This window comes from Conger conger, chromosome 8, assembly GCF_963514075.1.
Source record: "Conger conger chromosome 8, fConCon1.1, whole genome shotgun sequence".
In the NCBI taxonomy this organism is placed as follows: Eukaryota; Metazoa; Chordata; class Actinopteri; order Anguilliformes; family Congridae; genus Conger; species Conger conger.
The window spans coordinates 12,839,188-12,862,457 of NC_083767.1; the positions used below are offsets into that span (position 1 = coordinate 12,839,188).

General features: G+C 41.3%; 1 protein-coding gene across 1 annotated transcript; it reads right to left on the bottom strand.

Annotated features, from left to right (window-relative positions):
- Positions 1–1,647: 1,647 nt before the first annotated feature.
- Positions 1,648–21,285, bottom strand: LOC133135455 (general vesicular transport factor p115-like). Its single transcript, XM_061252471.1, has 26 exons — positions 21,102–21,285; positions 19,765–19,851; positions 18,999–19,063; positions 18,384–18,460; positions 18,141–18,152; positions 17,431–17,600; positions 16,800–16,902; positions 16,368–16,423; positions 15,993–16,113; positions 15,607–15,785; positions 14,865–15,005; positions 14,115–14,203; positions 13,723–13,877; positions 13,113–13,318; positions 12,629–12,649; positions 10,244–10,354; positions 9,367–9,485; positions 8,249–8,430; positions 7,895–8,016; positions 7,345–7,483; positions 6,879–7,042; positions 6,343–6,399; positions 5,739–5,840; positions 5,345–5,422; positions 4,441–4,656; positions 1,648–4,136 (listed from the first exon to the last, which is right to left on the bottom strand). The coding sequence occupies exons 1-26, from the start codon at positions 21,165–21,167 to the stop codon at positions 4,083–4,085; spliced, it is 2,892 nt and encodes a 963-aa protein (XP_061108455.1). The 5' UTR covers positions 21,168–21,285; the 3' UTR covers positions 1,648–4,082.
- Between the last annotated feature and the right edge of the window lie 1,985 nt (positions 21,286–23,270).

The following is a 23,270-nucleotide window of genomic DNA, read 5'->3' on the forward strand; positions in this document are numbered from 1 at the left end:
CTTTATCCAAAATACAAAATATTTTTTATAATGTGATAACGTGTCGATTCCATATGTACTTGGGATATCTAGACCAAACGTGCAGACAAGCCTCTGTACATCTCTCTGTTCCCCACCCTCAGAGATTATACTTGTTGGTTTACTTTCTCTCCAAAAGCCTCTGTAGATTCTACAACTGATCAGTTTTCATTGCTACAAGGCTAAAATGAGAAACAAGCTGCATACAGTCAGTTTTCATTTCACTGAATACTAATAATAATAATATGGCCCTTCATCCTCAGAAGAGACTTTGGATACATGCCCTTATTATGGATACGTACACACCTACAACTGGTAAACATTATTATTTTCTATTTTTCAGATAACACCATTACAGTTCGGTCAGTTATAATACTGGAAAAACAGAAGGCACAAAACAAATACTGAAAGTACCTTAACAGCAGGAACACAAACCTGCGGAATGAACTAGAAATTTAATGAGCGGTAGGTAGGTTTAGGATGAAGATGCTACTGGACAAACAAAGAACAAAAGTACAAAGAAAAAGGGATATATTATGTTAACAGGAAAAATGCACACAACACAAGAAAGTTCTTGGTTACAACTTAATGGCCCAAAGAAAGTGGCCAATCAGGATGCTTTCTGCATCACTGTTCTACATTTGTGAGATGCACTTCCTTAGATAAAAGTAGATAATACTCTGGATAAAAGCCTATGCTGATTGCTTTGTCATTGACAAAACAACCGTTTTAATGACTGCTGTTTATGTCTTTGTACATTGCTTTACAAAAATGTTTCAGGTATTTTCTCCATACATTTTTCTGGTAACTGTCTTTGTTATGCAAGTGTATTTCACTGAATGCCAACTTCCATTTTAATATTTTTTAAAAAGTCAATAGTTTTTTGTCATGTTCAAAGTTCATTTCTTTTTCTTTTTTTCTTTTTTTTTTTCTACACACACACAGGCCATTCCCACAATATTGGTGTTGCAGACAACTCCAACTCCAAAACCCGACCCAAAACATGACCCAATCCAACTCCCAAATCCGGCATCAAATCCAGCACCATCCCCTGGCCCTGAAGCCCCCAAAGCCAAACAGAGCACACAAACCCCTGGATGTTGTCAATGCCTAAATGTTCAGCATGGCTATGTTTGCCCTGCAGTAGAAGTGTGCGCATCAGGTCTGGGTTAAAGAGAATGGATGGCAGCATTCGTTTCCAGCTCTTAAGACATCAGGAGCAACTCATTGCTGCCTATCCAATTAAACAGCCGTTCATGAAAAATCAAAATGAACCTACTGTAATGGCATTTTGGAATCTTTGGCAAAAAGTAGATGATGAAATAGCTCCTGTATTTTAAGGAGGTGATAATTATGTCCCCGTTTGTTATACTATGTTTGTTCCTATAAAATCTCCCATTTGTATTCTTTTTTAACAAGGTTAAACAATAAAATTCAAAATAAAGTCAAAAGCAACACAGCCTTAACTAAGACATTTAAGGCATCATTCCAGCAAGTGAACAGTGGACACACCATTAAACATTTAGCTGGCAGAGGGTAAACTGCTTCATTTGCACTACTACTTGGCATGGGTATCACACAGTAGAATTGCCCAGCACGTACTAATAAAGAAAAACAAGTCAAATAACATCCGTGGATGAGGAAAAACTTTTAATCCAAAATATTACAATATTCTTACATCACTCTCCACCATCCAGTGTGGTGTATATTCCATAAGTATTGTGTGTTTAGGTTCATCTTAGTTTGTTACTCATGTAGTTTTCAGCACATTTAACTTAATACAAATGTAGGCAACTAGTCAGAACATGCAATGACTGTCTGGAATTTACCCATATATTGGTGAGATCAGTCATGTTGTAACAGTGCTGGAAAAAAAAAAGAAAACAGTTCAAATGACTTCATCACCACAAGTTAATTCATTACTTTGTCTCCAGGCCAAAAATGCAAAAGAGCATTTTTTTAAGGTTATGATTCGGAAACCATTGGCACATTTCAATGCAGTAATTATTTACTGCCTTTCAGACCAGCCTGACAAAAGAAAAACACAGCAGCAGCCCATCTGGGTAAACATAGATTGGTCATCGCGGGCCATTTTGGCTCAAAGGCAGTGCACATTCCTGAGCCAACAAGGTTGACTTTTTGGCAAAATGGCACGCCCGGCACTCAAGGGGTGTGACCGTTTAGACAAAGCCGGTTGGCGCAAAACATCCGGTTTGAGTAACAATGCAATACACCCATGTTGCAAATCTTTCATATGGGCCAGTAAGGCACACACTTGTGATATTTATGAAAACTAGTTTCAATCCAGATATCAGTCAAATGTTCAACAAACCAGCTTCATCTTAAATGACTAATCTATACAAATCACTGCAACAGAACATAAAACTTCAAAAATACAATATTGCAAATAAACTTAAATATATGAGTGGCAGAGGACTGGCTATTGTGACACAGGGTTACATGTCAAAAATATTCATGTGGGCTTCACAGTAATCAAATACATTGCATTATACAGTAGTAGCACCAGGAAAGTGGTGACCAGTTAATGCTGTTAGCACGACATGCAATCACAGTTATGAAACAGGTTTATGTACCAGTTAGCAATGAAATTTCCCAAAAGATGATCAAACCCATGTCAACTTCGATCCCACAGGATATATATTCTGGTCTCAATGAACATTTGGTCATTTTAAATCTTACAAATTATTTCATAAAACTTCCAACTTGGACCACAAATAAATCAAACCAACTTGTGTTTTAACCACCGTTCTCTAACCCTCTCCTAAAAGAAGAACTCGAACATTGAATTGAAATCGGATTCATTTGAAAGGGTAAATGGCTGTTATTTTCCCAGCAAAATCTTGAGGGTGTCAATGTGCGGTTTTTGTCTTGCGGTCATCAAAATGTGTAGAAATGGAGTGAAAGGGCTTTATGAGACTGAAGAAAAGCTGTCCATTGCAGGAACATGAATTAGAGAGGACCGTGGGAACACTAAAGCGACAGTGCTTTGGACTAATCAAGTGTGTTGTAGCCTGTAGAGACGCCCTTTACCATTTACTGCTGATTTAATTTAGCCGTCTGGCTTTTCACTAAATGATTAAATGATAATGATGCACAGCAGCACCCGGGTATACCCATATGCTGGTTTTCTAGACTTCCGATGGTGTTTTTCAGTGATGAAAATATGAAAAACACACACTTTTTCCCGCCACTTTACGCATCTCCATTCGCAAATGAAAAGCTCTTGCACATAATAAAGCCGGCTTGCATCATTCACACAAAGACGAGGGTCAGGGTCCACACACAGAGGATGCTGTGTGGAAATATTTGAAATATATGCCTGCATTTGATACACATTACAAACATCCATTTGAATTTCACACATACAGTATTGTCTTTATAAATATTCACATTCTTTCATAGACATTCACCTCCTATTGACCTACAGTATAAGGGGTAAAATGTCACCAAGCACTGAAGGGATTCTGAAGGCCTGAACCTAACAGTAGTAAAAATATACTTCTTACATTGGCCAAATTTGACATCATGGCATTTAAAGGTGTTGAGTCAGGCAAAATCTTGGCAAAAACACCCTGAATATGGACTAGTAGCTAGGGAGAAGGCACAGTAGGCATACATTACCTCTAATGAATCTCATACAGTATTGCAATGGCAGGCAAGATAGAATTCTCATACCATCAAAGAGCACACACGCCCCCAAGACACACCTTCACCTCGGGTGACACTGTCAGACCGATGCAAACCCATACTGATACTGGCTATCGTAAAAATACATGTGCAAAGCAGCTGGGATCCACTTCAACTCACCGACTTCAATTCTGAAACCATTGCTATAAACACACGGAGAATGAATTGCGAGGAACACAGCATGTTCTTATTAAAAATAACAATCTAAAAAAACAAACTGTCTAAGGTAAAAGGTAGCTAGTGTGGAATTTTAGGAACCAAGTGGAGATTTCACACTAGACCTGTCTTTTCAAGTTTTTGAGTGTGGTCCATGCATCTTTCTGTTGAGAACAGGATTCCTGTTCAATCCATCCAGTTCAATCATCATCATCACATTGGTCCAGAGAATCCAAGTCATCTTCATCTTCAATCTGTGAAGAGGCGATTGAGAAATGCATAAGTTCTCTGCGCACGTCATAAAGAAACAGAAACGGATTAATAACCCACACTGTATGAGAATGACAAACCATAATAGCGAATAAACAGTCATTCAGTTCAAGGTCCCTCCCAGGGCACAAATGTACATGAATGTCTTCAAAATAACCACAATGTACAGGGAAAATTTACTAGAATAAATGTCAAATGAAATTTGCTAACTGGGCATAAAGGTAAAGCACACATTCAGTGCTTCCCCCTGCTGGAGGACTGCCAGTACTACAGTGACAGGGCCCTTACAGTCTCTCCCAGCTCTTTAAGCCTGTTCTTCAGAGTGGTGATCTTCTGGTCCTGGTCCGCCAGCAGCATGAGCAGATCGTCCTGCTCCTTCTTGGACTCTGTCAGCTCCTCCTGGAGCTTGGTCCGGTCCGCCTCCAGAACAGCCGCGGTGCTGTTGACTGAGGCCAGCTGCTGCTGCATACCGGCCCTGGATTCAGCCAGCCTCCTCACCTCCTCCTGTGACACGGAGCCAGAGTTCAGCCGCTGGAGAGCACAGCCGCATCCGCCCAGCGATGTGGGCGCCCACTCACCATACCACTTTCAAACAACCTACTTTCATTTTACAATGGGTGCGCTTAAACTCACTCTTCATTTGCAAGCTTCAGTTTTAGTACGCTTTTCGCTACTTGCGGTTTGACACATTCTCATCTGAAGAGGCATGGAAAGTAACTTTAACCATACCCCCCGTGAGGAACCTATAAAACCAGATTTGAAACCAGTGTTGAAACCAGATCCTCCCCACTGACTGGCCTTCAGTGACCTAGCCTCTCATCACGGGCAGTTTGTGACCCATGAATTGAACGATGGACATAGCAGAGACAGAGATAAAAACTCTGTACATGCATGGGTTTTCTGTGCAATTATAACTGAAAAAGCCAAGAAACAGTGGCCCACGTTGCCATTTATCCCAGGGTACAGACTTAAAACACATGGAAAATGTACAAACAAAAAACAAGTGCACTCAACACTGCTTTTCGAGGGAATTGGCAATATGACAATGCAATATAGTAAAATGTGTTAAAACGGTGTCATACGGCATTTGCTAATGAAATGACAGTGATAAAGAACCTTAATACTCTCAGACAAAACAAACTGGAAATGCAACAGTGATGTGCCTTATTGGGTTAAGTAGAGCTGGACAGACCTTTAGTCTCTCGGACTCTTGGGTCTGGGCAGTGAGAAGACCTTGCAGGTCTGATGCCGCTGGGTCCACAGCTACTTTCTGAGGAAGAGAATCAAATGTTGTCCTACAGGCCTTCAGGATGAATCACCTCCCTTAATACACTGGCCATGTTCCTACGGCAACACTACAGTGATGAGAATACCTTGGGTACAACACAAATAAGAAAGGACCATGACAATTTGAAACCTTGAACACTGGGTCCAAAGTGCATTGCTTTCACTTCTATGCTGTAAGGCTAGGATGCTTCTCCACAGCCTGATAGACTTCCTGTACTTTACTGAAGTCAAAACAATGCTATATAATGGCATAATATTATGTAACATGCTCAATATGCTACTGGTGGAGGAGAGCTTACAGCTGATTGGGCAGCGGTCTTCAGCAAATCCTCCCTCTCCGCCTGTAATTGACTGATCTGCGCTGACTGTGACTCAACACGACCCCTTAGTGCCTCCAGCTCCTGTTCCAAATAAGGGAAATCAAAATGAGTCACAGTTAATATTCACAAGCACCACCCAAAATGCTCTACTGTGGAGAGGACATACAGTGCCCTCCATAATGCTTGGGACAAAGACCCATTTATAAATTTACCTCTGTACTTCACAATTTGAAAAAAAAAACACATGCGGTTAAAGTGAACATTGTCAGGTTTTAATAAAAGGCATTTTGGTTTCACCATGTAGAAATTACAGCAGTGTTTATACATAGTCCCCCCCATTTCAGAGCACCATACTGTTTGGGACACAGCAATGTTATGTAAATGAAAGTAGTCAGGTTTAGTATTTTGTTGCATATCCTTCGTATGCAATGACTGCTTGAAGTCTGTGATTCATGGACATCACCAGTTGCTGGTGATGCTCTGCCAGGCCTGTATTGCAGTCATCTTTAGCTCACGCTTGTTTCAGGGCTAGTCAGAAGCTCAAGTCAGCTCAAGTCAGAAAAAGGGTATCAGAGGGTTTTACCTTCAGAATTTGTGCATTGTTTTCCAAGCCATTCATAGTCTGAGCCTTTTCAGAGTTCTAAGAAATAAATAAAAAAATGTCAGCATTATAATGACATTGCCTTCTCAACAAATGCAATATGCTTTCAACATAAATGACTGCACAACAGTTTATCTTGAATTTAACCAGAATTTCCACACTTGTCTTCACAGGGCTTGGAGGGCTATTTTTAAAAACGCAAGCGCTTCTCTTTTCTTTCTGCCGTCACAGTTAACGGTGTCTGAAAATCCCCTAGAACATCCCCTTTTGCTTAATTTAACCACTATCCATTACAGTGAAGGAATCTTACAAAAGTTTAGGTGGAACAGTTTAGTTCTAAGTAGCCAGTCTCCATCCTTGAGGCTACAACTAAGAATACCATCAAGGTGAGGTGGCAGTTCACAGTTATACTGTTTCACATTATTTTTATACAGGTTTCCACCTCAGACCCATGGCTGAGTCTCGCAGGTGAATGGCCATAGGCGGTGAGCAGACGCTGGTGGCGATATCAGGCTCACCAGGCAGCGGATGACTGCATCCCTGTCGGTCAGCTCTGCCTCCATCTGCGCATTGTGGCTGCGCAACTCCTGCAGCTGCTCCCTCAAACGGCCCAGCTCCTCCAACTGCATCCCGTTCAAATGGGCCTCCTCTACCTGGCCTGCTGTCTGCTGGTTCCCCTTCTCTGGAGAGGGAGAGATGAGGGGGAGAGGGGGGAGAGGGAGAGAGAAAGGAGGAGGGGGGAGAGGGAGAAATTAAGAGGGGGAGAGGGAGAGAGAAATGAGGAGGGGGAGAGGGAGAGAGAGAGAGAGAAAGGGGGAGAGAGAGAGAGAGAGAGAAAGGGGGAGAGAGAGGGAGAGATGAGGAGGGAAGGGAGGGAGAGAGGGAGAGGGTAAGGGGGAGGGAGGGGGAGAGAGGCAGGTATTAAATTAGCTAGGTATTAAAGATAAGCGTGTAATAGCCTGGCTGTCGGTCAGAGCCGGGTACCTAGCTTCAGCTTCAGGATGCTGTATTGGTCTTTGTGCTGCTGCATCTGGAGCATCTGCTGTGACATCGTCAGCTTCATCTGCTCAGTCTGGGAGCTCAGGGAGGCCACCTGCTCTTTCAGTTCAGTTATCTGGGCATCCTGTACTGGGACAACACGAGCGCACACACATGCACACAGAGAGAGACACACATACAGAGACACAGAGAGAGAGAAACACACACAGATACAGAGAGAGAGAGAGAGACACACACTTGTGAGGTACTATATTGATTACAAACTGAGCTATAATCGTCACATGAAGAACAGCATGCCACAAGCTAATCAAAGCTAATCCTACACAAAAATAATTTAACAAAGCAGGAAAGTCCATTCACGGATTTACTCCCTCTGTCTCTGCATAGGGTCTCATTAGCATTCTAAGCGCTTTGTCCCATGCGCTGGCAGAAGCAGTTGCTAAGCGCTGAGGTAATCTAATGGAACTGCCACAGTGAGAGAAAGGCAGCGGTATGGAGGTCCGCTGAAGGTCAGCCCCTCTCCGGTCGCGGTTACCTGCTCCCTAATGAGGTCTTTGTACTGCGTCATTATGCTGTCGTGCTGCTCCAGAGCCTTCTTCACCTCCTCCTCTTTCCGCTCCTCCTCGCTGGACTTGTACACCGACTTGGTCACCACAGCTGAAGGACCAAAACACACACATAATGCTCCGTACACCAGCACAGAGATTGAAGGACCAAAATTCATACAGCATCCTCTGTACATCAGCACAGGGACTGAAGGGCCAAAATGTACACAGAATGCTCAGTACACCCACACAGAGAAAACAAGGCCACCTGAAGTCACCCCAGAACAGGATCAAGTGCATTAACACAGGCTCGCTGTGATGTATACGTGCTGTGCACGACTAACCCTCCAGCTCCTTGACCAGCTGGGTGAACTGGTGGTCGAACAGCATGTGTTCGGGGGCAGGGCCGGTGGGCTGAGGCAGGAGGGAGGCTCGGGAGTACTGCTCCTGCTTGCTGATGAAGCCCAGCTTCTCCACAAAGTTCTCCTTCCCGATCCTCTTCTCTATCAGCTGCTTCAGCCTCTCCCTGAGGAGGGGACAGAGAGGGAGAACACCCATGAACCCAGACCCAGAAAACAAAATGTCGGGCCGGCTGCACTGACTGCAATTTCTCCACAATGGTGAAATAACGAAGACTCCAGAGGCCTCATTTATCAACACTTGCAAAGAGGTATTTATAAATTTGTTCTCATGCACAAAAAAAGTGAGTCTTTTTATAGCCAATTCATCAACCAAGCGTAAAAAAATAAATAAATTTAAAAAACTCACAAATTTAAGGCTTTTAGTATCAAAGACCATTAACTGTACTACCATTGTGCAGACAGGAACGTGCTTTCAAGCTACCTTGAAACAGCGCCCTAAATGGTCATATTTCATCTCTTATATTCAGAACTGCGGGTATTCACTGAATCCTGCAGGTTTGTTTTTGATGGAATGACAGCACCATAAAATAAACTATTTTTTAAAACTGCCTGCGGAGCACAGAGGCAAAAATATCTCACAGCCCAAAATACCATTTTAACCTCAGAAAGCAGTTCAGTAAACCCTCATCTGGACAGTAAAAACATTTATTAATCTCCAGTCTGCGACTGTAATGATATTCTTTAGATTTAGATTCATCAAAAAAATTGACTAAACACACAGCTTCTCTGGCATGGGGGTGGTTTGGTGTGTGGGAGTGTGTGTGTATGTTGGGGCGGGCGGTGTGGTCAAGTGAATTTACCTGAGAAACCTTGGACCATTTTCATTTTCATTTTTCAGTTCCATTTTTTTTTTTTTTTTTAAAGGGGGGGGGATCCATTCTTACCTTCTTTATCATGAGACATCATTTTATTTTCATTTTATTTTCATCTCAATTTCAGTGGTGTGTGAGTATGCGTGTTTAATGAATGAAACCGCTGATCTGGGGTCAGTGGTAGGTGGCCCGTATGCGCGTTTACTAAATGAGGCTACTGAACCGTACTTTGTGTGGTTCTCCAGGGAGTCGTCGTTGTAGCAGATGCAGATGCCCAGCAGCAGGGCACACAGGCCCTGCACCAGCCTCTCCTCCTCCCCCTGGTTCTCAGAGATCTGCCCTGTCAGCTGGGGAAGAGGCTGGTTAAGGCACTCATAAAACACGGCTGGAACACCATCAGAAACTCCCATCTGCCCCCATTCATCATCCCCGCACAGGGATACACAAGTTGATTATAGTCACTGGACAATGCTAAGGATGTTCTCTGTGAAAGGACTGGAGATTTGGGTCCAGCCTGGGACCAGGTCCAGCTCTTTCTCATCCAATTTTGCAGCTCCAAACTGTTTGCAGAATTGCACATTTGAATTTGCAGAACATAACCTTGAACATCTTTTCTAGTTTTGTTGGGTAGAGACTAGGGATATCAGAACAAAGTGTCTGCCTAGCACGGTCTCTGAAGAACTAGACGTGCCCCAATTAATGCATTTATTTTTTACTGAAGCAGCAAGAGAGGCTTAGTCATTCCAGAAATGTCTGCAAAAAACCAACAAATAACAAGTATTTTAGTCTTATATTGAGACTTAAAATCTTATTGAACTGCATTGAACTTTTTTTGCCAAATAAGAATAATTTGACTAATTTCAAGAATTGACGATGAAATAAAAAAAAATTCACTTGTCAAGCAATTAGTCAAACTCTCTTAACTCATTGGTTTAACTTTAACTGAAAACAAGTTTATATTTTCTACTTGAGAAAAAAAAAAAGATATTAAAGTCTTATTACAAGACTGAAATGCTTGTTGTGACTTTTTGCAATGTGATGCGCCGAGATAAAGCTTCTAACAGGACATAAATGCCATATCTGAAGCTCTTTAAAGGAAGGATACATAGGAGACATTTGCTTGATTATTCAGGAAGTGGGTGACTGCAATGGGGCAGCTGCTGATCCAGGAGCAGAGCAGGATGAGCAGTCCTACTCGCGTCTGGGCTTTACTGCCCTACAGACAGGGCAAAAAATGATCAGCCACACGCGTACAGATACACACGCAAGTATATACGCACATACAAATACACACAATCAGGTACACACGTACAGATACACACGCAAGTATATACGCACATACAAATACACACAATCAGGTACACACGTACAGATACACACGCAAGTATATACGCACATACAAATACACACAATCAGGTACACACGTACAGATACACACGCAAGTATATACGCACATACAAATACACACAATCCGGTACACGCGTACAGATACACACGCAAGTATATACGCACATACAAATACACACAATCAGGTACACACGTACAGATACACATGCAAGTATATACGCACATACAAATACACACAATCAGGTACACACGTACAGATACACACGCAAGTATATATGCACATACAAATACGCACAATCAGGTACACGCGTACAGATACACACGCAAGTATATACGCACATACAAATACACACAATCAGGTACACATGTACAAATACACACGCAAGTATAGATGCACATAGAAATACCCACAACCAGGTACACATGTACAAATACACACACAGGCATTAACAGCTACGCACATACAAATACACACAGTCAGTGACATGAGTACATATACACACGCACGTATACACACACAAACAGCTACACATGTACAAATACGCACAGACCTACTAATACACACACAGGCATTAACAGCTACACACAAATACATACACCCAAATACATACAGCATACAAATACATACACACACATCACCAGCCAGCCACACATACAAACAAACACACACACACACACACACACACACACCAGCTGCACCTGTACAAATACATACACACATCTCAAAAACACTGAATGAATTTACATACATTTATAAATAAGCCTTGCCCCAGCCATTCACTGGAGGCATTTTCCACACACCAAATACCTTAATATAGGTTCATTTCCAAACACTCAAATGTCTTTCAAGCTCATACATTTCAAGCTCAGTATAGTTATGCATGCAAAACCATGATTTCTACTGAACTGAGAAAGGTTTATAGGTTATGGAAATACCTTTACCCATTCATTCTGCAAATAATGCAAATTTGCAAAGACATACTTGAGCTTGTTATCTTAAATTACTTTATATAAGGTTTTGCTGAAAGAAAATTTCTTAATTTCATAAGCTGGGACAAGACCAGGAAGCAGGAAGTAGCAGTAACATCACCTCATGTGTTTAGCTGGACCATGAAAATGAGTGCAAGGCACACTGCACACCGTTAGTCATTATGCAGTGTTAATGTTAATGTTTTACTAAAGACTACATTTCAAAACAAAAGGCCAATGCATGTTGACTCTTGCGTGAACATTAAATGCACAATCTTTGTCGTTTCCGTTTCTACACCATTCCACATCACATCAGTTGTAATGTTTGAATGTGAAAAAAAAAGTAATGACACAACAATACTTAAAAAAAAGTCTTACTGAAATTTAAAATAATCAACGGGTTCCATATAATAGCATCACCCAGAGGATAGGAGGTGTAACAGCACTATTACCAGACCCTCAAAACCAAATCGGGATTATAATCAGGCCAACATATTTCAGCCCCGTTTTTTTTGCGTTTTTATTGTTGTTTGTTTTGTTTTTTCTTTCTGATTATGGACTGCTCCCATAGGGGCAAGTTGAGCCAGGTAGGTTGCTTGCTTAAACAATTATTAACTTTTAAATAATTATTCCCTCCAATGGAATCAATTTGAAATTGGCTGGTTAAGCTTCTAACTGACATCACTCCAACTGTATCACAGTGAAACCTGTGAACATTCATTTGAATTCTGAATATTAAACACTTGTCTCCGAATGAATTGCCTTTCAAGAATACAGCTGGGTGTACATTTGCATGAGGAGCACATCCACAGTATTGAATGTACCCACGCAAGCATAACCGAAAATCGTCTAAAGACATTCTCTGTGGGCGTGGAAGATGTCCCATTTTAAGCAATTGCATCCGGGTGACAGACAATCTACCCAAATCAGTTTCGAATTCTTATTGCATCAATCATTCCCGTCAGCGCATTAACGTCGTCAGGGATGACAAAACGCAAAAACAACAGGGCTTTCACACTTCAACGCAAAAACCCAGGGAACACACTGGATCCAAGCCAGAACCGATGGGCGAGTGGGAGGGTAGAACGGGGGGGAAACTACCAAAACCAGAGGCAGGAAGAGAAACATGGAGCAACCTGCTGACACCAAGCAGACAGTTCACACAGCAACTTACCCTGCGGTCGATCTTATCGCCCTGCAAATCATAATGTCACACATCTGAAATTTACAGATAAACACCATTTCCTCCCCAAACCCTGGACAAACTATGCAAGAAACATTGCTCAAATGAAAACATACAGAGAGGGCACAAAATGGACTGAACAGTACTAGTGGAAATCAAATCCAGGTTTACAACCAATAACTATGCAAATAGTCATCTGATTTTACACCAGGGCTGCCCAACCCTGTTCCTGGAGATAAACTGTCCTGTTGGTTTTCACTCCAACCCTAAAAAGCACCCCTCATTCACCAGCAACAGAGCACGATGAGCTTCCAATTGTTAGAATCAGGTGTGGCAAAACATTGTTCAAAAAAAAAAAAACAGGGCAGTAGGTCTCCAGGCAGAGGGTTGGGCAGCCCTGCTTCAACCATTTTGAAAGCCTTGGCGTGAAGAGCCCCTGTGTGTGAGCGTGTGTGAACAGCAGAGGGCGCTGTACCTGGGAGAGGATGTTGGTGCACTGCTGGAGCAGGGAGATGGGTGGCGTGCCCACGCTGGTGGCGAGCTGTACCCTCAGGAGCTGCTCCTTCTGGGCCAGGTTGTCCTGCAGGGCGTGGGACAGCGCCACCGCCGCATACCAGTTGGACAGCGAGTCTGTGGAGAACAGGCCCCCGCAGAGCAGCTGGCCCGCCGTGATGGAGTTCGCTGTGGAGGGAGGGAGGAAATTACCCACAAGCCCCGGAGACGCTGGCCACTGAACCACAAACAACACGCTCCACACACTACCGTTACCTAGCTCAGCACACAAACTTTCTGGGTTCCATCTTTGAAGGCCTACTGACTTGGTCTGCGAAAACAAACCTTTTCAGGCTCTGGAAATACTCCATGGTCATAGATCCTGGAGGTCACGAGGAGGTCATGCAACCCCACACAACCCACCACTCCCGCCCTCCTCCCCAATTTTGGACAAATATTAAATGGTCCCCCCAATATTATCACGTTATATTGGGTGATACCCTTAATGTTCCCCGTAAAAAACAATCCTAAGGAAATAGTCTTGAGATCTACATCCTTGACCAAGTCCACCGACACCGGCAGACTGCACTCACTCTCGATCGTTGAAGGTAAGAGCGTGGAAACGATCTCTTCTTGGCCCTTGTGGTTTTTGTACAGGAAGCTCTGAAAGCAGTAGAGAACCGCACAGCGCAGGACGAAGGGCTGCCTCTCGTTCACCATGGACATCAGCAGCACCACGATGGCGGGTCTGCGGACAACAGTCGACACCACGTCATTAACCATATCTGACATTTGATTTGACTGCAAGTGTATCCTAAAGCTTTTACTGATTTCAAGTACAGGAGTAAATCAGGACTGCATTCTGGTATGGAATCATCTCAGTGCATGGTTGAGCCCAATGGCATGGTAACCACTCCAGACCATGCCAGTACCAACGGTGGTTAGCAGCCCTGAATGGTTAAAAGTCATGAAAAGAGCATTTAACCTTGGAGGGTTGGAGGGAGCATTCACAGACGCAAAGTAATCCTGGTTGTCCTGGGAACCGCGGATGACTTCTGATACTGTATTAATGGTCTGGAAAAAAAGAAGGGGGGGAAAGTGAAAAATAATTCAACTAAATCTTCTCACCTTCAAAATGACATGGCAACATAAGCAATTGTATAAAAAAAAAAAACCTGTGAGCAAATTCAAGTAGCAGGGCCATCGAGTAGGAGGGTCTTTGAGTAGGAGGGTCATTGAGTAGGAGGGTCTTTGAGTAGGAGGGTCATTGAGTAGCAGGGCCATCGAGTAGGAGGGTCATTGAGTAGCAGGGGCATGGAACAGCAGGAGCATGGAACACCAGCTGCTCGTACCACACAAAATGGTTTCTAGCACGAGCGCAGTGTTTTTATTTTATGGACTGTGTGGTTTTAAGATTCTGGGATTCCAGATTTCCTAAAACCCCTAATTGAGTCGCAGTCAGGCCACTCCTTTCACACCTGGCAGTTAAAGAAACAACACACTGCCAACTGATCCGTGTATCACAACTAACTGGAGACCTGCATACAGAATTAGGTTTCATTTCAGGCATTGTACTTTGTAATGGTGCACGTTCATGCATAGGAACAACTTATTTTACTATACCAGACAGACGTTTTATCACAAATATTGTTACACGTGTATAGTTCTATGAATGCACCATTTCAACACTTATTTTACTGTTTCTCTGTAAAAATCATGGTGCATGAGCTCCTACCTCAGTGAGAATATCAGCAGGGACACCAGTGGCCATCAAAATGCTGCAGAGCTGCTGTAGAAGGCTGCAGTGGTACATGGCCTTCTGACAGCTGCTGATGGCTCCAGGGGAGTTCATAGGCGAGACCATCACTCGGACCATCTGTAATGAGTCAGGGTAAATGTCACTATCAATGCTGCCTCAGTTGACCTGGCAGCCCTGCAGGTGGTGTCTGGGAGGAGAAGCTCAGCACAGCGGTGACCTTCATTCCTGGTCTTGCCTAGTTATCTTACCTTACCTGGCTTCTTGGGTCAGAATTGGTTTCAGAAATTAGAGGTACAATAGGTAAGATTTTTATGTAAAAATATTGTTACAAGACCATATATAAATCTCTTCCTATCATTGAAAAAGGCTCACTGACAAGTTGACTCTACCGATGTAGATTCTGGTTTCAAAATATGCAGTTGACGGGCCGGCACTCTGTACCAAAACATCTATAGCTGTACAATAATTCAAGCTCATTGGTTGAAAATTGGCAATAATTGCCACAGCCAATGGCGTTCACAGAGGAGGGGTGGGATAAACAGTGTTGTGGTTTGAGAGTATTTGTTGCAGCAATTCCTCTCTTGACTGTTAGAAGTCCAAAATTACCAATTGTACCTTTAAGGTGAAAACAAAGACCAGAAGACCCTGCCCACCAGAACCAGGAATGAAGATCTTTGGTGTAGAGTCCATGTCTCAGAATAAATAAAATGGCATTCACCTGTAACATGAGATGGAGGTTGGTCACCTTCTGGGCAGACCAACCAGAGTTGTCATCCCCAACTTCAAACCAGGGCTTCATGCGCTGAATATAAGAGCCCTCCTTGAAGAAATTCTGGTTTGAGCTGTTGTTCTTGAGCAGACTGAGCAAAAGTAATAGACAGTCCTCGACCACAATACCTGCAAATGGTTTTGAAAGGCTACATTAATCCAACTTTACCACTGTTTAAGCTATTTCAGACTTATGCACATTTCAGAAATTACCTTTCAAACTAGCCCAATCACAGCATGTTTAATATTGTTTTAGCTTTACAGTCTTGCTTTGAAATGATGGTTCTATGATGGTAAACCATGATAAAATAATCATCATTACTATGACACACTAACCTCCATCGCCGTTTTCCTCCTCTGAGATGATGTCCAATAGTCGTTCGAAGGCGTTCTCAAAAGCTACAATTTTCTGGATGGCCGCATTGCCTTTTGTCAGCTGCAGAAGCAGCAAAAGAGCCTGCAAAAGGAAATGCCAAAAATAGCATTGACACCTAGCACTTTAAAACAGGCCCTCATTCCAGAGCATAAAACAACATTTCCATAACTGCACTATGAGAGGAGGATCCTCTTAACAGCAAGAACGTAAATTCACCATGTTCCAAACACCAAATTCGCTCACCATGTTCCGAAACAGTGCAAATTTCATGACAAATGACAAAGAAATGGGATCAGTCAGTTTTGTGTCAAAAGGTCAAAAAACTGTCTACTTACATCATTTCTAATAATTTCTCTTGAATCTGCCAATAAATCCATAAGTCTTGATACGCCTGCAAAAATATAAGAGAAAACATTCACGATGACTTTCACTAAAGTGGTTAAGGTACATAACTGGGACCAGCAAGGTTGGTGGTTCAATCCCCAGTGTAGCCACGATAAAATCTGCACATATGTTGGCCCTTAACCCCACATTGCTCCAGGGGGGGTTGTCAATGTTTTTTACATTTTACTAACCAGAAAAAAAATATATTGTGTGAGATCTTGCCAATTCCTAGGAAGGGATCACATGGCAGGATGACTTTACAGAAAAAAAGTTTAACCCAACAGGGAAATGGGTCCATTTTTTTTTTTTTTTTGTTCTTCAACTAAAATCTTACAGAATTCAAAGTTATGGAGTTAGATAGACACCCTAGAGAGAAACCATACCCATGGGACTGACAAGGATGATGCCCTGGACAGGGCCACGCCGGTTCTTTAGCAAGGCAGTGATAAGCTTGACTGCTGGCCATCGCACATGGAAGTCAAATTCCTAAAAATAAAACACAACTATCAATCCAATCAGAAGAACCTCAGCAGTTCTCAGTTAAAAAATGTAACGGAAAATTACTATCACTTGTGGTTCAGTTATTCTCAAGTAGTCAACATCTAATTTTAAATGTGAACATCCTCTTCCATCACATGACAACGGCATCATGGTGAACAGAGTAAAGATTTCAATAAGGCACGTTAAATATGACAGGACAGCTAAGGATAACTGACAACTGGATGTACAATACATAGGCAAAGTTGGATGCTTCTGACCAAAAAAAAAAAAAAGAATCGAATTTAGTTATTTAGTAATTTAGTTATAAAACATATTTTCTTTCTGCATACATTATTTCATAAAGAAACAAGACTTTAAAATGAGTTGACAGGATATGCTCTTGAAATTAGGTGTGTATAAGTGATTGAGTGATGGAGTGATGGAGTGATGGAGTGATGGAGTCATGGAGTCATGGAGTCATGGAGTGATGACTTTGGTTCAACCATTCCATTCCTGGTTGAAATGAATGCCTACCTCCAAGAGGCTCAAGATTAGCGTGACATTGTCTTGCTCATTGATTAATGCATCTGTAAGCTGGGCCCCAAGGTCATCAGCCTCCTTCTGAGAGCTCTCCTCTAAACACAAGGAGATGGGTGAGAGAAATAAACAATATACCCAAACAATACAGGACTTGACTTCAGCATCTGTTCAAGAATTAATTATCGTTCCATGTACTTTCTGGGCTTGCTTTTTCTGCCATTGGTTTTAAGGGGGTGAGGCCCAGGTGGTGTTTTTGCAGTAAACTACAGCATTGGAACTTCAGGTACAGCATCAGCACAGCAACTTCAGGTAAACTACAGCAGTGAAAACACCACTTCACCACATCCTTAACTTTGAACACATTTAGCAAATTACCTTTAGCCCCAACCTACTATTATAATACTGGTGTTCTTTTTAACCAAAATGCTTATTAATGTTTATGGGGAAAAGACGAAATTGGGAAAAATAAAAATAAATAAAAATCAATAAAAAGGTATGGGCAGCGACTATCGTCGACATTGAATTTACTTAGTGTTGAAGTAAAGGTGCAACAGAGCACTCTTTCTCAGTTCCAAAGGTGCATGCTGATGTAACCACTGATTGTGTCACACAGAAGCATATGCAGTTGAGGCCCTTTAATCCTAGCAGTGAAAATAAAGGTATGCACACCGCCAAGAAGAAGCAATTCAAAAATAACTATTTACCTTCCAATTCATCTGCAGAATTAGACAAGAAAGAAGGGGGGGGGGGAAATCAGCAAAAGAATCTTTGTCAATAAAACATTATTATTTGTACATCTGATTCATTCAGAGACTCAAAGGTGGCAGAAATACAGAACACTTGATGCAATTACATAGAAAGGCTGTACCGTCTAACTGGTAATAATCAAACCAATTTGCAGCAGCATTTTGCAGCAGCAATGATGAAGCAAGCAAAATAGCAAGTACCTTGTTCTTCCTCTTCATCACTGGAAATGACATTGTACAGTGTGTCCAATGCATAACCAATTATTTCTGAGTCAGAGCTGGGAGAGAAATCATCATGTCGGCTGTCAAATATCTGCACAGTCCATTTTACAAATTCCACACAATTTTTTTAAATGAAAAGCAGCTCTTAAAAATATCATCATTATGAGAAATCAATTTGCTCAGCGGAAGCACTTATTCAGCATGACATCCAGTAGGCCTGCATAACATTATAATGCCCCTCTCCCCACTCATTCTGTTACAAATTTAATCAGATGGATTTTTTACTGGAAAAATTTAGGCTCTGATCCCTTTCAAAACATATGGTTTGAAGTAAGCCGGATCAAACAAATTGACACATAAACTTAAGACAAAATATTTCGAAAGTACAAAAACAAAACATCACATAAAATGGCAATAATATATACAGATATAAAATACAGAGTTAAAAGGCATTATGCAACAGTCAATGCATTGGTGATTATTCTAATGCATACTATTAGAAATCTATTAGATTTTCCCCCCACCAAAAGAAAAGAATGTAAAAGAACAAACTTATCATCATAATAAACACCACAATAAATTCCAGTCACATACCTGTCAGTTTGCAGAATATTAATCAAATGACCCATGGCCTGTGTGCCAACTTCCAGGCGATATTTCTGCAAAACATTACCTCTGCTTTACTGACGTTTGAGTGTTTTTCCACCCACCACAAAGCACTAATGACCAGCACTTATCAATTAATTAATGAAACGGTCGCATTTTCCATCAATGCACAACATAGCCATTTTCAGCCAAATGTCACAATATAATATATTTGTATGAGGTCATACAAAAAGCAGCATCAAAACTATCTGCACTAAACAGGTTATTATTGTTATTTTTTTATTATCATTATTATTATTAGTTATTATTATCCAAAGTACCTTATAGAGATCATAGAACTCGTAGACCTGACAAATGTACCACATCCTCAGGCCACTGACATGTTTGACACAATAAGGAATTCAAACCGTCTTACAAACAATTCCTGCCAAACGAACAAAACCAGTCTCTCCAGGAGGAAACTGTTCTCTTAGGTTGTACATTGACAAAAATGAGCAACCAGCCAGTGAAAATACTTGTTGTGACTAGGATAAACATGTATATTTTGCTATGCTTTTTAAATTCTCGCATTTAAAAAAAATAATAAAAAAGGAATGCAACCACGTAAAACAGACTGAAGTTCCTTATTCATCCATTTTTATATTGATAGCACTCTATATGAATATATATATATAGAATACATGCACAGCTTCACCTGAAGGGCATCGCTGGACATATCGCTGGTAAATACTTAACATGCAGATAGTGTCCATACCTTTGAAAGAGATTTGAGAGCTCGTACCGCATCCCTTCGGTCCTCGAGCAGGGTGGAGGAGGCCACTCTGTCACACAGTTTCTGAATCTGTTCCATAAAATAATATGTGGTCTAATTTGCCAGTGGTCATGAAAACACACAGCTGTTTAACAATTCAGTGGCATGCAGAAAAACCAAAATCTCCTTGGACAGTGATAACATATTAGCCTACATGTTGTAATTATTAATTCCCTTGTGAATTTTTGGTAATATGTTCAGAGACCAGGTACAACATTCCACATACAACCAACCTTCCAGGACCCATTCAAGCACCTAAGCCACTAGGCTATGTCCCAAATTTTAGATAGATAGCACTGGAGGAAGGAATTCTACAAGAAAATGCAATGTGATGCTGGAGAGTGCAGATTACATAAAGACAGCAAATGTTTTTATGTAAAAACATCTTCCCACAATAGGCAAATTAATTATATACAGATATTTATTAAACCGTATAACTAATGTTATACATACAGCAGATGAAGGGACGACAGATATAATGCTAAAGATACGACAAACAGTCCACCAGAACTAAAACCCATTATGGAGGGATGACCTGCTCCGTAGTTTGCATTTCTGGTGTATGCGAAATATTAAATGGGAACCATTAACTCGTTAGCCAAAATGGATACACATGACATCCATGTTCCCTACAGGATTGTGGCAATTATACGTGTTAAGGCTTAATATATCAGGAAGTTCATACACATCACCTTGTTGTCATAACTAATGAGTAAACTAGAACGCAAAATGGCCAACGTGGTCAGTCTATTTAACTACGACCGATAGAGATTGTACATAGAGTAACATTACAACGTTATGTCCTGGCTTCTTCGTATGTCGTAATTAACTTCATGCAACTTTATCGCCTGTTTTAGACACTATCATTTCCAACGTACAATCAAGTGACGCACACACACCGCTCGTCTGAATAATTAGTTGGCAAGTTGGCAGGAATCATAAAGACATATGATGGTATCGGAAAAGTATTTCAGATGTCAGTTTTGGGGACAAGTAGGCGAAGTTTTGTATGCCAACTTGTTGAGTGAGCTTTTTCTGGACTGTAAGTTACTCATGTGACTACACGCTAATGGTGCAAGGAGGTGTACAATGCGCCAGTACTACCTTTGTCATCTGGAAAACAGGCCATGTCATCCTCGTTAAAAAAAAGTGTCGAGACTAGACTGACAACGTTAGCAAGCGATTCATGGTCATAGTTGGCCAAATCACAGTTATCAACTAAATTAACACGGGTGTCCTGCGAAAAGCCGTCATCAAAAGTGACCTGAATGAAAACTCACCGTTTCTGCTCCGGATAGTTGCGGCCCCGCCGGTTGCCCACCAATAACTCCTCTTAAGAAATTCATCTTCTTGCTATTCCTCTGTATACGGAACTGTACATGTAGTTTTGGTGTTTGTTGTTGTATGTTGTTTGTCCCAGTTTTTAAAGATAATGTAGCCTCCGGATTCGACCCCGGAAATGAACGTACACACTATGACTTCTGCGCAAGCGCAAAGTATGTGTCTAACGTAAACATATCTATGGTGTATAATAAAAAAAAACAGGAACAAAGACCGTGGAGCTTTTTTTAAAGACACAGTGAACATTATGTGATGCGATAATTCGTTGAAATCAGGGGCACAGCACACATTATTCAAACACGAACCTGTCAATACAAATTTCATATTATATCTATCAAATATATCTACCATAATTTAAAATGTTCAATGTATTTCAGTTCAGTGGTGTTATTGGCTTATACCCATATCCTTATGGGAGATGTATTTGCTTCATCAATAGCATGCTCTGTCCATAGCATGATTTTAAATATGAGACAATTCACTGTTTTAGAACAGCATATTTCCTTTTGGTACCTTATGAAACTGAAAGTATAATATATACAGGCATACAGAATATAATGTCACATGGATATGGTTTCAGATTGATGGACCTATCCTGTTCTCCTGACCATGCAGCCTAGCCTGTAACACAGGCTTGCTGTGCGCACTCTCACCTCCTCCCTTGCAATAATATAAAATGAATAGTGAAATAATAGGGGAGAGTGGGGTAACTTGTGACATGGGTAAGTTGTCACACTGTTCATTTCTCCGAAACAAGAGGTTTTACCTCAAAAATTGAAAAGTGACTTTGTGTTCAACTTCCTGTTCACATGTGGTCAAAATCTGACTAATCTGAGGTGAGGATAGTATTCTCATTTATCACCTTCAAAAGTACAATCATGGCACCTCACATTTTATATAATAAAATATTTTTTAGGTATGGATTTTCAGAAACATATTGTTTTACTGAGTAGAGGAGAGATTAAGGTGTCTTTTGATACTTTAGCTGCAGTCCAATTATATTAAGACAACCTTGAGATATATCCCTAATTGGCACACATATATGTTTGGGTCAGGTTGTCTCATTGACTTTGGGGAAAGTTGTCACATGTGTTTAGAGTTTAGTTTAGAGCAGCAGACATAGCCCCAGACTACACAACGCAGGATTTTAGTCCAACTATCAAATTGATGCTCAAGGTCAGGCAATTTATTTGTGCCAGAACTGTGAATGTGACTCAGAAGAGTTTGATAAGTCAGATATACAGTGGACTACAACTGCCACATGTCACACTGCTCTTGTTCATTTCGGAGGATGTTGATGGGGCGGGGGCAAAAGCTTGTCGTAGGAATGGGTCATGGGAGGTAAAGGGAAATGTTCTCCTCTCATGGGGATTGTTGACAGTTGAGGTTCCCCGCTGACAATAACAGAGTACCAACAATTGTGCTTGGGGGGCAAAGCACCTCCCAGATGTGGCCCCGCTCTTTTAATCACAATGACTGGTTGTGTTCTTATTTGTTGAAAAATCCAATTTGACAACTTACCCCACATAAGTAGACAACTTACCCACTGATGGAGCAATGTGTCAAAAGTGCACACCTTCTACTTAACTGTAGGCTACTGAAATAAGATATGAAGACGTAATGAATAGCCTACAAAATGGGTGCTTCAGATTTCATTATTTCATTTGGTATGACATTTATTTCATTGTGATGTATTGGGCCCAATAAATGTAAGAAAGAGTGAAAACCTTTAGGCGATAATTAGCAAGAATTTTCATAACAATGCAATAGCCTAAATGTATCTTATAAAACGTCAATAGTTGTGGACGTTCAGATAAATGTAGGCTAATACAAGTAATATGTAATGATTAGATATTGATATCACTTAGGACATCTGTAAAGTAGCCTAGATAAATAATAATCAGGCTGTTGAAAATTATTACGTTGTAGCAATGCCGCATTTTGGTTGAAGCCACACAATCCAGGCTCCGCGACAAGGGAGAAGGCGGGCGGGAAAATAAAGACTCGTGTCTACGTCACAAATTGGTATCGACGGATGCAAGCGTTTGATTGGCCAGTTCAGTGCGATGGGGGTTCCAGCCCCGGATTGCAGGGGTGAGACGATAAAA